The 22,045-nt window shown below is 39.3% G+C and overlaps 1 protein-coding gene across 14 annotated transcripts in view; it reads right to left on the reverse strand.

Annotated features, from left to right (window-relative positions):
- LOC133631554 (receptor-type tyrosine-protein phosphatase F) overlaps positions 1-22,045 on the reverse strand; it is a 595,429-nt gene that overhangs the window by 278,999 nt on the left and 294,385 nt on the right. For all 14 annotated transcript variants that reach the window (XM_062023872.1, XM_062023869.1, XM_062023867.1 and 11 more), the window contains exon 4: positions 16,940-17,081. In XM_062023872.1, the coding sequence (XP_061879856.1) occupies positions 16,940-17,081 (142 nt within the window). The remainder of the gene's footprint in view (positions 1-16,939; positions 17,082-22,045) is intronic.

Genomic DNA, 22,045 nt, shown 5'->3' on the forward strand with positions numbered 1-22,045 from the left:
ATCCATCTTCTACGGCGTGTCCCTCTCAGGGTTGCATAGGACTTGGAGACGGGGGTAGAACCAGGACAAGTCGCCACCTCATCGCAGGGCCAACACAGATAGACAGACAACATTCACACTCACATTCACACACTAGGGACCATTTAGTGTTGCCAATCAACTAGGAATGCCGATAAATGCGTTAAAATGTAATATCGGAAATTATCGGTATCGTTTTTTTTTTTATTATCGGTATCATATTTTTTTTTTTTTAATGAAATCCACATAAAAAACACAAGATACACTTACAATTAGTGCACCAACCCAAAAAACCTCCCTCCCCCATTTACACTCATTCACACAAAAGGGTTGTTTCTTTCTGTTATTAATATTCTGCTTCCTACATTATATATCAATACAGTCTGCAAGGGATACAGTCCGTAAGCACACATGATTGTGGTCCACTAATAGTACTAACCTTTATCATTTTCATTCATTACTAGTTTCAATGTAACTGTTTTTATATTGTTTTACTTTCTTTTTTATTCAAGAAAATGTTTTTAATGTATTTATCTTATTTTTTATTTATTTTTTAAAAGTACCTTATCTTCACCATACCTGGTTGTCCAAATTAGGCATAATAATGTGTTAATTCCACGACTGTATATATCGGTTGATATCGGTATCTGTAATTAAAGAGTTTGACAATATCGGAATATCGGATATCGGCAAAAAGCCATTATCGGACATCCCTACAATCAACCTATCCCCAGGTGCATCACTTTGGGGGTAATTTTTTTTTGTTTTTGTTTTTTTTTGTTGTTGCAAAAATACGTTTGTATTTTTGTCCATTTTTAAAATTAGATTTAGCATTTATTTTGTATATTTAAAATGATTTTATTGTATAGTTTATTTAATTAGAACTTCATTTTATTCAATTCACACAGATTTGTACTTTTTAATTTTTAACTTAAAAATAAAGACAACATCAGACTGTTTTTTTCCATCGGACATCCCTAGTTCTAATGGTACAATGTGTTTGCTCATTGGCTCAGAAGGCTAATTGATGATTAGAAAACCCTTGTGCAATCATGTTCACACATCTGAAAACAGTTTAGCTCGTTACAGAAGCTACAAAACTGACCTTCCTTTGAGCAGATTGAGTTTCTGGAGCATCACATTTGTGGGGTCAATTAAACGCTCAAAATGGCCGGAAAAAGATAACTTTCATCTGAAACTCGACAGTCTATTCTTGTTCTTAGAAATGAAGGCTATTCCACAAAATTGTTTGGGTGACCCCAAACTTTTGAACGGTAGTGTATATGTCCATTTTATGCTGGAACTATTATTTTGTTTCTTTTATGCGCTTTTGTCAAAGAAAACTTTGATGTTTTTATATGGCTACTACACAATAAATGCAATATTTACCACATAAAACATTTTAAAGTGAAATATTTGAAATAATTGGAGCCCTGAAAATAATTCATTATAACATGGATTTTTTGTCATTACTTTTTTTTTTTTGTTGAGAAATGGCAAAAAAAGAAAAATGAAGAAAGACAAAAGAAAACAAAAACAGCCTGCATGGCAGATTTTGTGTCAACGTTGCAACTTTTTCTCGTTAGATTTCACCTCATTCCACTTTTTTTAATGTTCTTTTTTATTTAGACAATAGTATTTCCAGAATGCGTGGCGGGCCGGTAAACAAATAGCTGCGGACCGCACTTTGGACACCCCTGCTCTAGTCTCTTACGTGAATGAGCTAAATAATATTATTTGATATTTTACGCCAGGGGTCACCAACGCGGTGCCCGCGGGCACCAGGTAGCCCGTAAGGACCAGATAAGAAGACCGCTGGCCTGTTCTAAAAATAGCTCAAATAGCAGCACTTACCAGTGAGCTGCCTCTATTTTTTAAATTTTATTTATTTACTAGCAAGCTGGTCTCGCTTTGCCCGACATTTTTAATTCTAAGACAGACAAAACTCAAATAGAATTTGAAAATCCAACAAAATATTTTAAAGACTTGGTCTTCACTTGTTTAAATAAATTCATCCATTTTTTTACTTTGCTTCTTACCTTAAAAATGATTTTAGGATTTTTAAACACATATACCTTTTTACCTCTTAAATTCCTTGCTCTTCTTTCCTGACAATTTAAATCAATGTTCAAGTAATTTTTTATTTTTTTTTGTGAAGAATGATAAATAAATTTTAATTTAATTCTTCATTTTAGCTTCTGTTTTTTCGATGAAGAATATTTGTTAAATATTTCTTCAAACTTATTATGATTAAAATTCAAAAAAATTATTCTGGCAAATCTAGAAAATCTGTAGAATCAAATTTAAATCTTATTTCAAAGTCTTTTGAATTTATTTTAAAAAAATGTTTCTGGAAAGTCTAGAAGAAATAATGATTTGTCTTTGTTAGAAATATAGCTTGGTCCAATTTGTTATATATTCTAACAAAGTGTAGATTGGATTTTAACCTATTTAAAACATGTCATCCAAATTCTAAAATTAATCTTAATCAGGAAAAATTACTAATGATGTTCCATAAATTCTTTTTTACATTTTTTCAAAACGATTCGAATTAGCTAGTTTTTCTCGTCTTTTTTTCGGTTGAATTTTGAATTTTAAAGAGTCGAAATTGAAGATAAACTATTTTTTCAAAATTTAATTGTCATTTTTTCGTGTTTTCTCCTCTTTTAAACCGTTCAATTAAGTGTAAATATCATTAATTATGAATAATAACATAGAGTTAAAGGTAAATTGAGCAAATTGGCTATTTCTGGCAATTTATTTAAGTGTACAACTGAACTGGTAGCCCTTCACATTAATCACTACCCAAGAAGTAGCTCTTGGTTTCAAAAAGGTTGGTGACCCCTGTTTTACGCTAATGTGTTAATAATTTCACACATAAGTCGCTCCCGAGTATAAAAGTCGCACCCCCGGCCAAACTATGAAAAAACTGCGACTTATAGTCGGAAAAATACGGTAATTGCTATTGCGACATCTAGTGGACACATTTAGAACAGCAGTTCCTTTCGTTCAAAAATTTCGGCTCATTTTTATACTTAGCGAACTCATCCCGCGGGCCGGATAAAACCTGTCCGCGGGCCTGATCCGGCCCTTGGGCCGTACGTTCTGCACCCCCGCTATACGGCGTGCCGTCACTGCGTCTTTTTGACGAACAAAAACCCCTTGCCAAGTCACACCGGTCTAATTAGGCGGAGACCGCGGATCTGGCGACCCGGAGAATTGAACTCTTCCTTCCCTTTCACGCACAGTTGCCTCTGAGCCTAGTGGGAAAGCACGTGTCGCCCAACTGGACCGGAATGACCAGCGTTAATACATAATCCATATTTCTGCAGATTGGCTTTAAAAAAAAAAAAAAAGCTGGTGCAGGAAATAATTAATGCTGGTCTATAATCCACATATTTTACAGTAGAGGTGGAATGTCTGACTGGCTTTCTTCATTCTATTGTGACAATTTACACTACAAAAAGTACTGGACTGGAACTTCAGGGTTTCCCACACATTCATTTATTTGTGGCGGCCCGCCACGAAAGAATTACGTCCACCACAAATAAAAAAACATTAAAAATAATTTTTAAAAAATTAAAAAATATATATATTGTTGCCTTATTTGTATTTGACTGTATTAAATGTATTTATATTAGAAACAAAACATGTGTATATAACAAAGGGTGCAAAGTCTGCAGGCAGTAGGAAACACATGGTTAAGTGTAGGGAGTAAAACTGATGGCAGTCTAAAGTTCAAGATTTTTGGAGCTCTTTGTTCAGTGGATCAGATGTTTGATGAAGCTCTGTGTCTATCTACCACCACTACTGTTTTCTGTTTATTTGTTACTGACTGTGGCAGGACACCTCTGCCCCTGTTTCACTTTATGTTGCTGGTAAATAATATGGTTGTAGTAGTAGGCTAAAGTTAAATTATTTAATATGCACTAATTAAAGGGGCAGAGCTTTAAGAGACATTTTAGCTTTTATATTTTATAAGATATATTTTTTGTAAGAACCACAATTAATAAACATATTTCAGTGAATAACTTATTGTTCAAATCTGTATATAAATATGTACATAAAGTGTTGTAATTATATTGTAAAATGGATGGATGGATGGACGTTTAAAACAAACTGTTATTATTAATTAGTAAGTATATATTTTTTGAGCCTTTTTAGAGAAAACCAAATAATTGTAGTAAATTATGCAAATTACTCGATGATGTCATGGTGACCACGCCCATAACCACGCCCCCACCGCCGCAGGTATCTTGGCAGTTTATGGGAAACACTGAACTGTATGTATAAAACCCAATCATTGTTCAACCTGTGTTTTTTGCTCAAGGGCACTGCAGTTAATGTTGGCTTTTTTTTTTCCCCATCAAACTGGTTTTTATACGCTCTTGTCGTCACGGCGACCCCTCAAAGCTTCAGGGTAGCTGCAGTCGGTCCATTAAGGCGGCCCATCATTAATCTCCGTCTGCTTGGAGCTGCCTCTGTGGTTTTTCCCGCCACTATGATGTTGATGCATCACTCGGAAACACTAAACAATATATATACAGTCAGGTCTGGATGATGGCGACGCTCTTTTATTTTTTATTTTAACTAGGGCTGCAACAACTAATCAATTAAATCGATTAAAATCGATTATAAAAATAGTTGCCGACTAATTTAGTCATCAATTTGTTGGATCTATGCTATGTGCATGCGCAGAGGCTGTTTTTTTTTTTTAAATGTAAATTTTTTAATTTTAATTTTTTTTAATAAATCTTTATTTATAAACTGCAACATTTACAAACAGCTGAGAAACAATAATCAAAATAAGTATGGTGCCAGTATGCTGTTTTTTTTTCAATAAAATACTGGAAAGGATAGAAATGTAGTTTGTCTCTTTTATCCGATTATTAATCAAAGTAATAATCGACAGATTAATCGATTACCAAATTAATCGTTAGTTGCAGCCCTAATTTTAACCTGTTGAGGGACTGGAGACGGAAATTAGCCATTAGATATCAAATGTAAATTTTTTCTAAAAAACAAGCGCACCTTCTTACATACGCCACATACGTACACGCCCTCGCGGAGCAGAGAGGTAGCGGCATGGGCAACGATAGCTGCGGTGCGAGTGGTAATACGAGAGAAAGAAAGTGCGAATCTGGTTAACAAATGAAGGAATAAATAATTCCCGAGAAAAACAGCAGGGGGTCCATCGTCTGGCGGTGGTTTGGCTTCAAGCGGGAAGATGTCGAACAGACAACGGTAATATGTCAAGTGTGCGGCAAAAGCGTTGCAACAAAAAGTAGCATTACTGCTAATTTAGAGCATCATTTGAAAAGTCACCCGCTAGAGGATGAAGAGTGCTTGAAACTCCGCATGTCAACATCTCCGTTCGGTGCCACACCCACAAAATGCCCAAGCAACCATTTCCACATCAACACCAGTGTTTCCCACACATTCATTTATTTGTGGCGGCCCGCCACGAAAGAATTACGTCCGCCACAAATTTAAAAAAATACTTTGTTTTTTATTTTTTTATTTTTTTTTTGTCCTGTCCAGCTTCTCAGGCAAATCATATAGTTGATGTAGATGCCCATATAGGCTGTTCAGATTTACTTTACAAAAGAGAAGTGTAGGATACTTCTCTTGTTGCCTTATTTGTATTTGACCACTACTGTTTTCTGTTTATTTGTTACTGACTGTGGCAGGACACCTCTGCCTCTGTTTCACTTTATGTTGCTGGTAAATAATATGGTTGTAGTAGTAGGCTAAAGTGAAATTATTTAGTATGCACTAATTAAAGGGGCAGAGCTTTAAGAGACATTTTAGCTTTTGTATTTTATAAGATATATTTTTTGTAAGAACCACAATTAATAAAAATATTTCAGTGAATAACTTATTGTTCAAATCTGTATATAAATATGTACATAAAGTGTTGTAATTATATTGTAAAATGGATGGATGGATGGACGTTTAAAACAAAACGGTTATTATTAATTAGTAAGTATAAATTTTTTGAGCCTTTTTAGAGAAAATCATATCATTGTAGTAAATTATGCAAATTACTCGATGATGTCATGGTGACCACGCCCATAGCCACGCCTCCACCGCCACAGGTATCTTGGCAGTTTATGGAAACACTGAACACCGTATGAAACAACTAGTCAACAACAGAAGGAGATAACGTCCGCAGGAACCTACCACATAGCGAAGGACATACACTATTTGATTTCCTATTATGCAGCTCATTTTTATTTGACACTTATTGAAATATCTTGTGTGACATCATGCACAAAAGTGCACTTTATTTGCTTTAAACTATTGTAGTGGCGTTCTGTACAAAAAGTGCACTTTAATTTAGTGTTGTTTTGACATGTCATCTTAGTGACATCATGCACAAAAGTGCACTCATAGCTTGTTTTAAAATGTCTCTGACAATCTTGCACTTTCTGTTTTGGAAATGACCAGAAATGTTTGTGCTACTACTTAATAACTGTTTAATAAATACACTTTTAGTTGTGATTTCCCTCTCTGCATGAAAGTTTAAAAGTAGCATATATTAATGCAGTATGAAGAAGAAGGTTTTAATGTAGACACATAGAATCATCATACTGCTGGGATTATATGCATCAAGTGTTCATTCAAGGCTAAGGCAAAATATGGAGATATATATGGTGTATCGTGACATGGCCTAAAAATATCCAGATATTAAAAAAAAGGCCGTATCACCCAGCCCTGGTTCAGAGGGAGACATTCCGTGTGCTCTTTGCATCGAATGTTCTGCAAACATTCCGTGAGGGGAGAAGTAAAAACATCACGCCTCAACACGTCAGTCGTTATCAGCCACCCTGAAACGCCAGCATGGCTACGACGCTGTTTTGAAAGCCTACAAAGAAGCTGACAAAAAGGTGTGCACAAAGGACACTTCAATTGACATTTAAATATGCTAGATATAAATAAGTTATCACACTGCAAAAAGTGAAATCTAAGTAAGATGAAATATGTCAAATAAGGGTGATATTTGCTTATTTTCTGTCTGATAAGATAATTCTTCTCACTAAGCAGATTTTATGTTAGAGTGTTTTACTTGTTTTAAGTGTTTTGGTCCTAAATGATCTCAGTAAGATATTACAGCTTGTTGCTGAGATTTGATGACCTATATTGAGTAAAACATGCTTGAAACTAGAATATCAACTGTTGCAAAGCTGTGTCATCAACACTCACAAGTAGAAAACTACTTTTTTAAAGTCATCATTTCTTACTTCATGCATGAAAAAAAAAAAATCATGACTTTGACACAATTGTGTCTCATAATTAAAACAGATGACAGCCAAATGGACTTTGCTGTTTTATTTCCAATGAAACAATAGAAAACACGTACTCATATAGTAGTACAGTTGGCACAGTACAGTAAAATGACAGTTAATATTTAAACATTTGACATTTCAAACAATTTTGAACAGAAATAGTTCATGCACATTCAGATAAATTCCTTAAAATTACAATTCAAAAAATGTTGGCCGGGGGCCGGGCTGTATATATGCGCACTAATTGACTGAAAGAGCACGCACTTGGCGCGATGATGTCATGTTGTCGATGGAAAAATGCATTTTTAGACAATATGATTTGCCTGAGCGGCTAGGAGACCCCGAGAGTAACAAGCGCTTGCCTTGTTGCCTTTCCATTAAGAACAATACATTAGTTTTTAGTATACATTTGCTGGTTTCAAGAAATGTAATGCCGAGCGCATATCATTATGTCAAGATAATGGCACACTGCAAAAAGTCGGTGTTCAAAAACAAGAAAAAAATACAAAAATGAGGGGTATTTTATTTGAACTAAGCAAAATTATCTGCCAATAGAACAAGAAAATTCGGCTGGTCAAGACTTTCCAAAACAAGTCAAATTAGCTAACCTCAATGAACCCAAAAATACCTTAAAATAAGTATATTCTCACTATATGAGTACTTATGTTCACTTGTTTCATTGAAAATAAAACAACAAAGTCCATTTGGCTGTCATCTGTTTTAATTACGAGACACAATTGTGTCAAAGTCATGATTTTTTTGTTTTTTACATGCTTGAAATAAGAAATGATTACCGTATTTTCCGCACCATAAGGCGCCCCGTGTTATTAGCCGCACGTTTAATGAACGGCATATTTCAAAACTTTGTTTACCTATTAGCCGCCCCGTGCTATTAGCCGCACCTACGCTGCGCTAAAGGGAATGTCAACAAAACAGTCAGATAGGTCAGTCAAACTTTAATAATATATTACAAACCAGCGTTCTAACAACTCTGTTCACTCCCAAAATGTAATGTGCAAATGTGCAATCACAAAAATAGTAACACTCAAAATAGTGCAGAGCAATAGCAACATCAATAACTCAACGTTGCTCATACGTTAGTGTCACACAACACACAAAATAAACATTTAAAGCTCACTTTCTGAAGTTATTACTCATCTACAAATCCCTCGAATTCTTCTTCTTCTTCGGTGTGCTTCACTTGTTTTTTGACACCATCTGTGATGTGGACGCGCATGCAGTCGTAGATCAACAGGAACGGCGCTGCGTGAAAAAAGTCACCCGGTGTCTTCGCGTAAACGTCTATCAACCACTCGCTCATCTTTTCTTCATCCATCCATCCCTTCGAGTTAGCTTTTATGATGACGCCGGCTGGAAAGTTCTCTTTTGGCAAGGTCTTCCTTTTGAATATCACCGTGGGTGGAGGTTTCTGGCCGTTAGCATGGCAAGCTAGAACCACAGTAGGACGACTTCTCATTCCCTGTGGTGCGAATATTCACCGTACGTGCTCCCGTTGTATCCACAGTGCGGTTCACATGAATATCAAAAGTCAGTGGAACCTTGTACACGTGTCTCTTAGTAGGAGACATTTTGTGGTCTTTACAGAAACACACAAATGAAATTAAATATCCGTGAGCTTCTTCTTCTACGGGGGCGGGTGCTCACCTTGGCGGTTGCTTACAGTAGAAGAAGAAGCGCTTCCTCTTCTATGGGGGCGGTTGCTTACCGTAGAAGAAGAAGCGCTTCCTCTTTTACGGGGAAAAAAGATGGCGGCTGTTTACCGTAGTTGCGAGACCTAAACCTTATGAAAATAAATATGAATATTAATCCATATATAAGGCGCACCGGGTTATTAGCCGCACTGTCAGCTTTTGACAAAAATTGTGGTTTTTAGGTGCGGCTTATGGTGCGGAAAATACGGTACTTAAAAAAAGTAGTTTTCTACTTGTGAGTGTTGATGACACAGCTTTGCAACAGTTGATATTCTAGTTTCAAGCACTCAATATAGGTCATCAAATCTCAGCAACAAGCTGTAATATCTTACTGAGATCATTTAGGACCAAAACACTTAAAACAAGTAAAACACTCTAACATAAAATCTGCTTAGTGAGAAGAATTATCTTAGCAAATATCACCCTTATTTGAGATATGTCATCTTACTTAGATTTCACTTTTTGCAGTGCACTAGCATTTACTTCATTTAAGAATATTTTTCAACATATTAAGCAAAAAGGTCCCTTTTTTTTCCTACCAAGAAAAGTGCACTTGTTATTAGTGAGAATATACTTATTTTAAGCTATTTTTGGGTTCATTGAGGTTAGCTAATTTGACTTGTTTTGGAAAGTCTTGACAAGCCGAATTGTCTTGTTCTATTGGCAGATAATTTAGCTTAGTTCAAATAAAATACCCCTCATTTTTGTATTTATTTTTTTCTTGTTATTGAACTCTGACTTTTTGCAGTGCAGTTGTCGTTTTTGGAAAGCGGGAGGTTATCCGTGTGGACTTGCATGTTGACATGTAGTGTATTTACCGCAGACGCGAGACAATGTGTCCATTGTTGAAATATTTGTCTGCTTTCAAACAAAAAAACATCTGTCTTTGCTTCAGACGCTCAATGAAGCGTTCACCTTCACCGGGCGCTTGTTTGTGTTGGCCGCCTGCCACGACGCTCCAGGCAGGTAAAGCACGACCGGCCTGCTTGCCTCAGCTCGTGTGCTAACAGCAAAAAAAAAAAAAAGAAAAAAAAAGCTCATCTTGTTTTGCTTTGTCGCATTTATTTTCTTATTCATCGCTCTGCCTTCTCGAAATGATGACGGAAGGCAGCGAGAAATGTCAGCATGCTTATTTTGATCAATTGTCACCATCAAGGGGTCCACACAGAAATACAAAAAATATTACAGCACAGAAAACAACTGTGAAGTGAGGTGAATTATATTTATATAGCGATTTTCTCTAGTGACTCACAGCGCTTTTTACATAGTGACACCCAAAGTCACATTTAAACCAGTGTGGGTGGCACACTAAAGTGTCTTGCCCAAGGACACAACGGCAGTGACTAGGATGGCGGAAGCGGGGATCGAACCTGGAACCCTCAAGTTTCTGGCCACTCTACCAATTGAGCTATACCGCCCCAACTGTAGGGGAATCTCATCCCAATGGAAATAGCAGTCCAGCGCTACTGTCATATAGAGCAGTGCTTTTCAACCACTGTGCCGCGGCGTGAGATATGGTCTGGTGTGCCGTGGGAGATTATGCAATTTCACCGAATTGGGTTAAAAATATTTTGTGCAAAGCAGTGATTATAATCCGCAAATGTGCCGTTGTTGAGTGTCGGCGCTGTCTAGAGCTCGGCAGAGTAACCGTGTAATACTCTTCCATATCAGCAGGGGGCAGCCGGTAGCTAATTGCTTTGTAGATGTCGGGAACGGCGACGATGGTTTAAAGCTAAAAAGTAGAGATGTCCGATAATATCGGCCTGCCGATATTATCGGCCGATATATGCGTTAAAATGTAATATCGTAAATTATCGGTATCGTTTTTTTTATTATCGGTATCGTTTTTTTTTGTGGTTTTTTTTAAATTTTTTTATTAAATCAACATAAAAAACACAAGATACACTTACAATTAGTGCACCAACCCAAAAAACCTCCCTCCCCCATTTACACTCATTCACACAAAAGGGTTGTTTCTTTCTGTTACCAATATTCTGGTTCCTACATTATATATCAATATATATCAATACAGTCTGCAAGGGATACAGTCCGTAAGCACACATGATTGTGCGTGCTGCTGCTCCACTAATAGTACTAACCTTTAACAGTTCATTTTACTCATTTTCATTCATTACTAGTTTCTATGTAACTGTTTTTATATTGTTGTACTTTCTTTTTTATTCAAGAAAATGTTTTTAATTTATTTATCTTATTTTACAATTTTTTTTAAAAAGTACCTTATCTTCACCATACCTGGTTGTCCAAATTAGGCATAATAATGTGTTAATTCCACGACTGCATATATCGGTTGATATCGGTATCGGTTGATATCGGTATCGGTAATTAAAGAGTTGGACAATATCGGAATATCGGATATCGGCAAAAAGCCATTATCGGACATCCCTACTAAAAAGGTATTAAACCAAAAATAAACAAAAGGGGAGTGCCGCTAAGAAAAGGCATTGAAGCTTAGGGAAGGCTATGCAAAACGAAGCTAAAACTGAACTGGCTGCAAAGTAAACAAAAACAGAATGCTGGACGACAGCAAAGACTTACAGCGGGTGGAGCAGACGGCGTCCACAAAGTATGGGGGTTTCCGACTAGTTTCCATAAAGGAATATAATCATGTGTGCTTACGGACTGTATCCCTGCAGACTGTATTGATCTATATTGATATATCATGTATACAGGTATATTGTGTTTTTTATGTTGATTTAATAAAAAAAATATATATATATTTTTAAATTTTTTATATATTTTTTTTTCGTTTCTTGTGCGGCCCGGTACCACTGCTCTATAGTACACATGTATTTTGTCAAAGTTACAGAGGTTTTTCTTAGCGAAAAAGCTAGTCAAAGATCATCTATATGACAGCACTCTCGTGTTTTTAAGAATGCTGCAAAAATGTGAGTCTCTGACGTGTTTTTTTGTTAACTGAACCTGCAGGCCACCAGTTGAATAGCCCACGTAATGAAATAGAGTGGACCTAAAATGGAACCTTGAAGAACACCACTAGTGTAACTAAATAAGTTGAACAAAGGACTACACTGCAAAAAGTCAGTGTTCAAAAACAAGGAAAAAAATACAAAAATGAGGGATATTTTATTTGAACTAAGCAAAATTATCTGCCAATAGAACAAGAAAATTCGGCTTGTCAAGACTTTCCAAAACAAGTCAAATTAGCTAACCTCAATGAACCCCAAAATACCTTAAAATAAGTATATTCTCACTAATAACAAGTGCACTTTTCTTGGTAGAAAAAAAAGAGACCTTTTTGCTCAATATGTTGAAAAATATTCTTAAATGAAGTAAATGCTAGTGCACTGCAAAAAGTGAAATCTAAGTAAGATGACATATCTCAAATAAGGGTGATATTTGCTAAGATCATTCTTCTAGTGCCATTATCTTGACATAATGATATGCGCTCGGCATCATGATTTTTTTTTTTTTCATGCTTGAAGTAAGAAAGTATTACTTTAAAAAAGTAGTTTTATACTTGTGAGTGTTGATGACACAGCTTTGCAACAGTTGATATTCTAGTTTCAAGCAAGTTTTACTCAATATAGCTCATCAAATCTCAGCAACAAGCTGTAATACCGTAATTTCCGGACTATAAGCCGCTACTTTTTCCCCTCGTTCTGGTCCCTGCGGCTTATACAAGGGTGCGGCTTATTTACGGCCTGTTCTTCTCCGACGAAGAGGATTTCGGTGGTTTTAGTACGCAGGAGGAAGACAATGACACAATGATTAAAGACTGACTTTTCATATACCGGTAGGCTGCTTATTTTGATAACGTACAGGCGAGCACTTTGTATTACTTTGCACCGTTGTATTATTTGTACTCTGCACGAATGCTGTTCGCCATGTCAAAGATGTGAAAGTTTGATTGAATGATTGAAAGATTTATTGTTAATAAATGGGACGCTTTGCGTTCCCAAACAATCATCTCTGTCCCGAAAATCCCCTCCGTGGTAGCAGGAACCCCTATATACTACGCTAATTACACATCAAAACCCTGCGGCTTATAGTCGGGTGCGGCTTATATATGGCGCAATCTGTATTTTCCCCTAAATTTAGCTGGTGCGGCTTATAGTCAGGTGCGGCTTATAGTCCGGAAATTACGGTATCTTACTGAGATCATTTAGGACCAAAACCCTTAAAACAAGTAAAACACTATCACCCTTATTTGAGATATTTAATCTTACTTGGATTTCAGTTTTTGCAGTGTGCTGACTGGTCACTGGGTGTAAATGGTAAATGGTACTCAAAAGCGCTTTGACACTATTTCCACATTCACCCATTCACACACACATTCACACACTGAGGGCGGGAGCTGCCATGCAAGGCCCTAACCACGACCCATCAGGAGCAAGGGTGAAGTGTCTTGCTCAAGGACACAATGGACGTGATGAGGTCGGTAGAAGGCCTGGATTGAATCAGGAACCCCCAGGTGCCCTCCAGAACTACCGAGTAGAATATTTCTGAACCAGAGCATCAACATCTACCTGTGACCTCAAAGAATCTCCACGAGACAAACTCCAGGACGTCTTCCCGGAAGAGCCCACAACGTCTCCCATACCAAGACCCTAATGTCATCTGACACGTGTGCACCTCATGCCACGCGAGCGCCGCTGCCGCGCCAAACACGATCCCTAACGATGCAACAGGACTAGGAGAGAGAGGGGAATAGTTCTTTGCGCAGCAGGAAAAAGTCCCTTTGGGAAGATTACGCAAGCTTCAGCCGATGATATCGTCAAATCAGCGTGGACGGAACAGCGAGCGAAGGAGTGGGTGCGAGGAGAGATGGGATGGGAAGGCTGCGTTGGAACCAGAGGGGGGGGGGTCTACAGTAAGTCCAGCGTAATGGCAAAGGATGACCCTAATCCTCCCACTGGCCAGCTCTCAGGCTGTTTTTGAGAAGCTTCTATAATGAAACAAACCCCTGCAGTGACTAGCATCCACATGACAAAATTACAATCAATTAGGGAGGAAATGCATGCTCACTACCCACTGATACGGAAGGCTGAGCAGAGGAGGTGTAGAACCTCTGTCCACATAAATAACGTACATTAACGCTGCCGATGAGGAGGCGAGGCAGGGGGGAAGGTCAAGCTCGCCCTGCAGACGTGAGGGGGAGAGCCCGACATGTGGGAAACACTCTCCATGCTGTTTGATAATGTGAAAACTCTTCCACTGCTTACCATTTTAACTTAAAAGCTCCTATATCATCATTTTTTATACTCATTTTAAAAGGGGTTAAAGGTGCCGGGATGTGTTAGCCTCCATGCTGCCATGTTGACAGTTTGGAAGTAAATGAGGTGGGTCCGAGTGGGTGTCGAGATACAGTCTGGTGTGCCGTGGGAGATTATGTCATTTCACCTATTTGGGGTAAAAATATTTTTCGCAAAGCAGTAATTATAGTCTGCAAATGATGTGTTGTTGTTGAGTGTCGGTGCTGTCTAGAGCTCGGCAGAGTAACCGTGTAATACTCTTCCATATCAGTAGGTGGCAGCCGGTAGCTAATTGCTTTGTAGATGTCGGAAACAGCGGGAGGCAGGGTGCAGGTAAAAAGGTGTCTAATGCGTAAACCACTAATAAACAAAAGGTGAGTGCCGCTAAGAAAAGGCATTGAAGCTTAGGGAAGGCTATGCAGAACGAAACTAAAACTGAACTGGCTACAAAGTAAACAGAAACAGAATGCTGGACGACAGCAAAGACTTACTGTGCTTATTTTGAAAATGTAATTTTGTTTATATATGATATGCAATCTGTTGTTGGATTCCCTATTTTAAGTGTACATAAATGAAGGTATGTGTTGCTGAGTTAGACTTGGATGTGATCTGGACTGTACATGGGTGCTTCATTTGAAAATGTATTTTTTTGTGGATTGTATGCAACCTGTTGTGTTCCCTGGTTTTTGGTGTACATGGGTGAAGGTGTGTGTTGCTGAGCCCGATTTGGACGTAATCTGAACTGGACCTGGTTTTAAGAACCCTTTTGAACAATCTGATTTCATTGACAACCCGGTCTGGTGAAGTTAAGGTCCTTTGTTTGTTTTGTTTGAAAGTAAAGCAATATAAAAACAATTACATAAAAAATAGTAATTAATGGAAATGTTAGTGGACCAGCACCACACACAATCATGTGTGCTCTAAAGACTGTATCCCTTGCAGACTGTATTATTCTATATTGTAGGAACCAGAAGTTTTTTAATAACAGAAAGAGACAGACCCTTTTGTGTAAATGAGTGTGGATGATTGTGAATGGGGGAGGGAGGGTTTTCCTGGGTTGATGCACTAATGGTAAGTGTATCTTGTGTCTTTTTTATGTTGTTTAAAATAATGGAAAAAAAATAAAAATAAAAAAAAAGACTTACTGTGGAGCAAAGACGGCGTCCACAGTGTACATCCGAACATGACATGACAATCAACAATGTCCCCACAAAGAAGGATAAAAACAACTGAAATATGCTTGATCGCTAAAACAAAGTAGATACGGGAAATATCGCTCAAAAGAAGACATGAAACTGCTACAGGAAGATACCAAAAAAACAGAAAAAGCCACCAAAATAGGAGCGCAAGACACTACACACAGGAAACCACTACAAAACTCAAAATAAGTCAGGGTGTGATGTGACAGGTGGTGACAGTACACCTACTGATTTAACCCCCAATTCCAACCCTTGATGCTGAGTGCCAAGCAGGGAGGTAATGGTTCCCACTTTTTTAGTCTTTGGTATGACTCGGCCCTATTCAAAGCGCACTACACAAAATAAACGTAATGTTATTAATATCAGTACTATGGATACCATTAACAAAAAATTGTTTGTAACTGTAACTATAGTATGAGCTTTTTAAATCAGATCATTGACTCCCACAACGTTACTAGTTAATGAGGTCATTAGATACAACAATCTTAACGTCATTGGTCTCAGCATAACTTGGGTAAAACCAGATGAATTTTTCCCGCTTAACGAGGCATCTTCTCCTAACTATAGGAGTGCACATACTGCCCGTCCCCTTAAAAGGGGTGGAGGGGTCGCAATAATATCCAATGAAAATCTTAAGCTTACCCATAACCTAAGTAATAAATATAAATCCTTTAAGATGCTTACTATGAGGTCTGTCACACCGCTACCTCTCCAATTGGCTGTTATGTATCGACCCACCGGGCCCTATTCGGACTTTATTAGTGAATTTTCAGAGTTTTTTGCTGATCTAATGACACACGCAGTTTGAACTCACGACCTACCGATCTCAGGGCGGACACTCTAACCACTAGGCCACTCGGTAGGTTGAGTTCAAACCCTGGCCGAGTCATACCAAAGACTATAAAAATGGGAGCCATTACCTCCCTGCTTGGCACTCAGCATCAAGAGTTGGAATTGGGGGTTAAATCACCCAAATTGATTCCCGGGCGCGGCCACCGCTGCTGCCCACTGCTCCCCTCATCTCCCAGGGGGTGAACAAGGGGATGGGTCAAATGCAGAGAGCAAATTTCACCACACCTAGTGTGTGTGTGACTATCATTGGTACTTTAACTTTACTACACGCTTTACTTTAAAATATACAAAGCTGTCTTCTGTGAGGCACACATGGGTTATTTAGCTTTGGGCGGGTCAGAACAAGGTTTTAGTTTTTACTTCAGACGAATTATCTCAAAAATGGAGCAGAAGTCAATCAAATGTGGTGTCGAAAAAAAGGTTACGGGGTCTCCTATTATTGTTTGAACATATTCAACAGAGGGGACCTTTGACTTTGTGGTCTTTACACTACTTTAAAATGCTGCTTCCACAAGGAAATGTTTACATAACATGGAGAATATAAACATTTTGCTGTTGGATACGTGGGAATAAAATCGGCAGAAAGGAGTGGGAGTTTTTTTTTTCCCCAAAGGAAAGCGAAGAGGTCATAACCTTACCTTCAAACACGGTCAGCTTGGCGCTGGTGTTGATCTCGCCCGCGCTGTTGGCGGCCGTGCACTCGTAGATGGCCTCGTCTCTGTGCGTACGCAGGGGCTGGATGCGCAGCACCGATCCCGAGCCGTCGTCAAACTCAATCACCTGGGAGGAGAAGCAAAAGGTCAACAGGGTGATTTTTCTTTCTTTTTTTTTTCTCGTAAAATGTCACTTTATTGCATTCGACCAGTGTTTTTTTGAGCCAAGGCACATTTTTTTGCGTGGAAAAAATGCGGAGGCACATCACCAGCAGAAATGATTAAAAAAACAAAACTCAGTTGACAGTGAAAAGACGTTGTCGCAATTGTTGGATATGACTCCGCTCGGGATGGTCTCCTGCTGGCCCCACTATGGACTGGACTCTCACACTATTATGTTAGATCCACTATGGACTGGACTCTCACTATTATGTTAGATCCACTATGGACTGGACTCTCACTATTATGTTAGATCCACTATGGACTGGACTCTCACACTATTATGTTAGACCCACTATGGACTGGACTCTCACACTATTATGTTAGATCCACTATGGACTGGACTCTCACTATTATGTTAGATCCACTATGGACTGGACTCTCACTAATATGTTAGATCCACTATGGACTGGACTCTCACAATATTATGTTAGATCCACTATGGACTGGACTCTCACACTATTATGTTAGATCCACTATGGACTGGACTCTCACAATATTATGCTAGATCCACTATGGACTGGACTCTCACACTATTATGTTAGCTCCACTATGGACTGGTCTCTCACAATATTATGCTAGATCCACTATGGACTGGACTCTCACACTATTATGTTAGATCCACTATGGACTTGCCTCTCACACTATTATGTTAGATCCACTATGTACTGGACACTCACACTATTATGCTAGATCCACTATGGACTGGACTCTCACACTATTATGTTAGATCCACTATGGACTGGACTCTCACAATATTATGCTAGATCCACTATGGACTGGACTCTCACACTATTATGTTAGATCCACTATGGACTGGACACTCACACTATTATGCTAGATCCACTATGGACTGGACACTCACACTATTATGCTAGATCCACTATGGACTGGACTCTCACAATATTATGCTAGATCCACTCGACATCCATTGCACTGGTCGCCCGGGGGGAGGGGGGGGTCCCCACATCTGCGGTTCCCTCCAAGGTTTCTCATTGTTATCCCATTTGGTTGAGTTTTTTCTTGCCCTGATGTGGGATCTGAGCCAATTATGTCGTTGTGGCTTGTGCAGCCCTTTGAGACACTCTTGATTTAGGGCTTTATAAGTAAACATTGATTGATAGATTGATTGATTGACTTTAAACCACAACCAAGCATGCATTACTATAACTCTTGTCTCAAAGTAGGTGTACTGTCACCACCTGTCACATCACCCCCTGACTTATTTAGAGTTTTTTGCTGTTTTCCTGTGTGTAGTGTTTTACTTCTTGTCTTGCACTCCTATTTTGGAGGCTTTTTCTCTTTTTTTTGGTGTTTTCCTGTAGCAGTTTCATGTCTTCCTCTGAGCGATATTTCCCGCATCTACTTTGTTTTCGCAATCAAGAATATTTCAGTTGTTTTTATCCTTCTTTGTGGGGACATTGTTGATTGTCATGTCATGTTCGGATGTACATTGTGGACGCTGTCTTTGCTCAACAATAAGTCTTTGCTGTCGTCCAGCATTTTGTTTTTGTTTACTTTGAAGCCAGTTAAGTTTTAGTTGTGTTCTGTCTAGCATTCCCTAAGCTTCAATTCCTTTTCTTAGGGGCACTTACCTTTTGTTTATTTTTGGTTTAAGCAATCTTACCTTTTTACCTGCACCCTGCCTCCCACTGTTTCCGATATCTACAAAGCAATTAGCTACTGATATGGAAGAGTATTACACGGTTACTCTGCCGAGCTCTAGACAGCACAGACGCTCAACAACAACACATCATTAGCAGACTATAATTACTGGTTTGCAAAAATGATTTTGAACCCAAATAGGTGAAATTAGATCATCTCCCACGGCACAGTAGACTGTATCTCACGGCACACTAGTGTGTCACGGCACAGTGGTTGAAAAACACTGCATCATACAACAAGTCAATTCGACTTTTTTTGACTTGTGTACTTTCTGAGTAATCAAATTCCTGCACACATAGCATTTCTCCTAGAATAATACATAACTCACATAATGTTTTTTTTCTGTAGAGACTGTGCCAGAGGTGAACATGCATTCTACTCAGGTAGCAAATTATGACGAGTTAAATGTATCGCAGCACGAAGCAAATAATCTCAAGATCCCCATCATATCAATTCTTAGATGTGATCAAAATTATTCAAGGTGCACTACACAAATAAACGTAACGTTATTATTATCAGTACTATGAATACCATTAACAAAAAAAGGTTTGTAACTGTAACTATAATATGAGCTTTTTAAACATCAGATCATTGACTCCCAAAACGTCATTGTTTAATGAGGTCATTAGAGACAACAATCTTAACGTCATAGGTCCCAGCATAACTCGGGTAAAACCAGATCAATTTTCCCCGCTTAAAGAGGCATCTTCTCCTAACTATAGGAGTGCACATACTGCCCGTCCCCTTAAAAGGGGTGGAGGGGTCGCAATAATATCCAATGCAAATCTTAAGCTTACCCATAACCTAAGTAATAAATATAAATCATTGAAGATGCTTACTATGAGGTCCGTCACACCGCTACCTCTCCAATTGGCTGTTATCTATCGACCCACCGGGCCCTATTCAGACTTCATTAGGGAATTTTCAGAGTTTTTTGCTGATCTAATGACACACGCAGATAATTTAATTATAATGGGGGATTTTAATATCCATATGAATACCTCGTCAGACCCTCCGTGTGTGGCGCTCCAGACTATATGGACTGGACTCTCACATTATTAACCGTATCCACACGGCCTCGGCACTCGGTGGGGTGGGGCATCTGCGGTCCCTTCCAAGGTTTCTCGTTGTTACCGTTAGGTGAAGTTCTTTCTTGCACTGATATGGGATCTGAGTTGAGAATGTCGTTGTGGCTTGTGCAGCCCTTTGAGACATTTATGTATAATGGCCTAATAAGTAAACTTTGATTGATTGATTGAAATGCACCGGAATCATAGGGAAAGCTATGCAGGAACAAAGTTAAACCGACCCTGGCGCTAGGGATGATGTTCGAAAACCGGTTCTCCCGATTGTCCGATAAGAAAAGAACCGATTCCATGGATTTCAATCCCTTTTTGAGAAACGGTTCCCGTGATCAAAGCCACTTGATAAAGAAAAATATTTTGTTCTTTATTCGAATCCCTGGGAACGAATCCCGTGTCACATGAAATGTCCAGTGGCACGACACAGGAAATGACGTAGCTCAGTCATTCTGCAGCAGATACAGAAGCAGCAACAACAATGGACCGGAAAAAACGCTCCAAGGCATGGCTTCACTTTACTAAGAAATACGACGAGGAAACGGCTATCTGCAATTATTGCCAGGCTTCGCTTTCCTGTAAGGCACATATGTCAGAGTCAAGGCCCGCGGGCCATATCCGGCCCGCGAGAAGGTTTTTTACGGCCCTTGGGATGATCTTGATTTATTATTAGAACCGGCCCGCAGACCGCAGATCTTCTTTTTTTTTTTTTTTTTTTTTTTTTTTTTTTTTTTTTTTTAGACCGCAGATCTTTTACACGCACCAAGCGGATGCCGGTCCAAAGTTCCGAAAGGGGGCGAGCGGCCCGCCGGGACGCGCCTGCCGGCCGAAGGGCTGCAGCCCGGCCGTCAGTCGCGGAGCCCGCCGTGCCACGCGCGCCAAGGGGGCGGGCCGAAACCCGGCCCCGAGGCCCTGAGACTTCTGCTTTGTTTCCCCAAACCGCGCGTCACCGCCGGGCCCGCACCGCCGTCGGGCTGCAGCCCGAGCGTCGGTGGCGGAACCCGTCATGTGCCGCGCGCGCCAAGCGGAGCGGGGGGGTCAAGCGGGCCGAAACCCGCAGGCCACCCCCTCACCACGAGGCCCTGAGACTTCTGCGTTTGACCCCTACGCGCGGCCCGTCGGGACGCGCCCGCCGTCAAGCCTCGAGGGCCAGCCGTCGGGTCGCGGAGCCCGCCGTGCCACGCGCGCCAAGGGGCGGGCCGAAACCAGCGGGGGGTTTCGGGCACCCAACTCGCCTCCCTCCCACGGAGGGAGGAGGGGGGTTTAATGTGAACATTACTGTGCAATCACATATTTAGAGTTTTTACTCAATTCAAGTTTAAAAGTTAAAGTTTAATATTTGTTTTCACTGCATGTTACTTCTCCTTAAACAAAGTGTTGTTTTTGATTTATAGATTTTTGCACTTTATTTTATTGTATTTCAATTTAATTATATTTTAAAAATATTTCAGTTGAGTGGATGATAGAAAATTGCTATTATTGTTTTTTTCTTTGAAGTAAATTTAGCCCACTTTTGCTAAAATAGAAAATATAGGCTACTGATGGTGCCTTGAATACCGGTTTCTTTCATTTAATGTTCATGTTATGGGGATTTTTATATAAAGGAAATTTGTCTTTTGTGTCTGTTGAAAATTAAAGATTACTGACAGAGCCATAAGAAAATATGCTTTATTTATCTGATCATATTGGAATATATTTGTTAGGTTTTCAGTAGGTTCAATTAGGTTCACTAGACTATATGCGTCATTTAAAAATTTTTCAATGAACATTCGAACAGTCCGGCCCTCGGCTTGTAGCTAAATTTTTTATTTGGCCCTCCGTCCATTTGACTTTGACACCCCTGCTGTAAGGGGAGCAGCACAACAAACATGTTTAAACATGTTCCGGCCGTACATAACCTGAAGGTTAGAGAAAGGTGTGGTGGAGAAGCAGCGACAGAGATGACGAAACACGCCCCTCTTCCTCTGCTTCAACCTGCAGTCCCAGTGATAGTGCCGGTGAGTAACTAACGTTAACTGTTGCCGGTTCATATCCATATCTGCTCAATTGTAGCCTTCAGGCTAAAATAATGTTACCTCTTATGTCAACCAAGACTGCAGTAATGGTAGCTAGACTAACGTTACCTAAG

Source organism: Entelurus aequoreus, linkage group LG16 (assembly GCF_033978785.1).
Source record: "Entelurus aequoreus isolate RoL-2023_Sb linkage group LG16, RoL_Eaeq_v1.1, whole genome shotgun sequence".
Taxonomy (NCBI): domain Eukaryota; kingdom Metazoa; phylum Chordata; class Actinopteri; order Syngnathiformes; family Syngnathidae; genus Entelurus; species Entelurus aequoreus.